Source organism: Daktulosphaira vitifoliae, unplaced genomic scaffold (assembly GCF_025091365.1).
Source record: "Daktulosphaira vitifoliae isolate Bord-2020 unplaced genomic scaffold, ASM2509136v1 Scaffold_1561, whole genome shotgun sequence".
Classification (NCBI taxonomy): Eukaryota; Metazoa; Arthropoda; class Insecta; order Hemiptera; family Phylloxeridae; genus Daktulosphaira; species Daktulosphaira vitifoliae.
This window is the reverse complement of record NW_026101121.1, coordinates 1-1905: the sequence shown is the minus strand read 5'-3', so window position 1 is coordinate 1905 and position 1905 is coordinate 1. Positions and strand designations below refer to the sequence as shown.

The window sequence follows — 1905 nt, the reverse complement described above, 5'->3', positions numbered from 1 at the left end:
GGTTGGACTACAATGGACTTATATTTAAAACATGGCACGCAATACTTCGTCCATTTAGTGGCCAATGTTTTAAACGGACCGACACCAACATCGATTGCGGTCCACCGTGCATAAGTTTTAAATTCGTTAGTAAATACTAATTTCGTGTATTCACACTTAGCCGGCAATATTATTGGATGACGCTGCAACAAGCTCAAATCAGCTGATTTCGTAAACGACCACCAACTCTGAGCACGCCCTTCTCATCCAAGAACGGATTTAAACGTATTAAATTACTTTTTGATATTATTGTACGTAGTTTTTGAATACTTTGTATTTCCTCACCGAAGTAACACTTTTGAATGACCTTTATTATGCATGTAGTCGCCTTTTCAATTTCATCAGCCTGTACAGGTCCGTACTGACACTTTAATTTACGCTTTTTAGCTAACGCATTATTCACAAACCGATAACAATATTCAAAAACGCGTTGAAATTTTGTTAATGACAAATATTTATTTAAAATTGACAAGTCATGTTTAGCCACTGACACCAACACTTGCGCGCTCTTCTATCAATATTTCTATTCGACGATCTTCGTCAAGTTGACCTAGGCCACTCAGAGCTTTTCTTAACTAACCAACTGGTGCCCTTCCACCAAATTGTTAAATTCTTTAACTGAAGTGGGCAAATGCCACGTGAGACCACGTCTGCCGGGTTGTTAGCTGTACGCACGTGATACCATNGGCAAATGCCACGTGAGACCACGTCTGCCGGGTTGTTAGCTGTACGCACGTGATACCATTGTACAATAGATGTGAGATCAAGGATTTCTCCTACTCTGTGGACTACAAACGTTTTCCACCTAGCTAACGGCGATGCTATCCACGAAAGTACCACTGTAGAATCGGACCAATAAAAATAATTAATAATATTTAATCGCAAACTGCGCCCATACTTATTTGCTAATCGTGCTAATAATACGGCTGCTAACAATTCGAGTCGCGGCAATGACACAGTTTTGAGAGGGGTGACGTGAGACTTAGACCAAATTAAATTTACAACACACTGACCATCATTTTGTATTACACGTAAGTACAAGCAGGCACCGTACGTCGTAAGTGACGCATCCGCGAACCCATGCACCTCAATCTCGCTTATACTGCCGTCGCCTACTATTTGCCTTGATATCAACAATATATTTATTACATATAATTTTTCACGGCTTTCTTTCCTCTCTCGTTTTATATTTTCGGGTATCTTCTTATCCCATCCGATTTTTAATTGCCATAACCTTTGAATTAAAATTTTGAATTTAATGAACACTGGATTTATTAGTCCCAACGGATCGAAAATTGACGCTATTTCAGTTAGGATAGAACGCTTGGTAATAGGAACATCTTTGTTGTATTCTTTTACCATTTACTGATATGAGTCATTATTTTTGTTCAAGTACATAACCAATATTTTGGTTACTATATTTTTTGGTACTGTATTACCATAATTTTGATTTACAGAATGCTCTAAATTAGTCGTTAATATACCAGATTCGTTTCTAGCCCACTTACTCAATTCAAATCCAGCTTTACCCAAGACGGTAATTAGTTCGTCACGCAGTTGACATACTTCTTTTTTCGTGAGGGCTCCATCCAAAAAATTATCAATATAAAAATCTTGACATATCGATTGACAGGCTTCAGTATATTGTTCCTACTCTTCAGCGGCCAGCTTCTCCAAACAAACTACCGCCAATTACGAAAAGGTTATCATTCCATAGGTAATAGTCTTGAGGTAGAGAATATTAATAGACTGACTAGAATCTTCTCGTTGTAATATTCTTTGATAAACACGTTGTTTTCGCAGATGCGTCGAACACCACTTCTAATCGCGTACTCGTACTGTGCTCATTTATGACCGCATGGTGAG

The 1905-nt window shown here is 38.3% G+C and overlaps 1 protein-coding gene across 1 annotated transcript; it reads right to left on the bottom strand.

Moving 5' to 3' along the window:
- Window positions 1–579: 579 nt before the first annotated feature.
- On the bottom strand, window positions 580–1401 carry LOC126909840 (uncharacterized). Its single transcript, XM_050692259.1, has one exon. It carries the CDS (start codon window positions 1399–1401, stop codon window positions 580–582), a length of 822 nt encoding a protein of 273 aa, XP_050548216.1.
- Window positions 1402–1905: the final 504 nt, after the last annotated feature.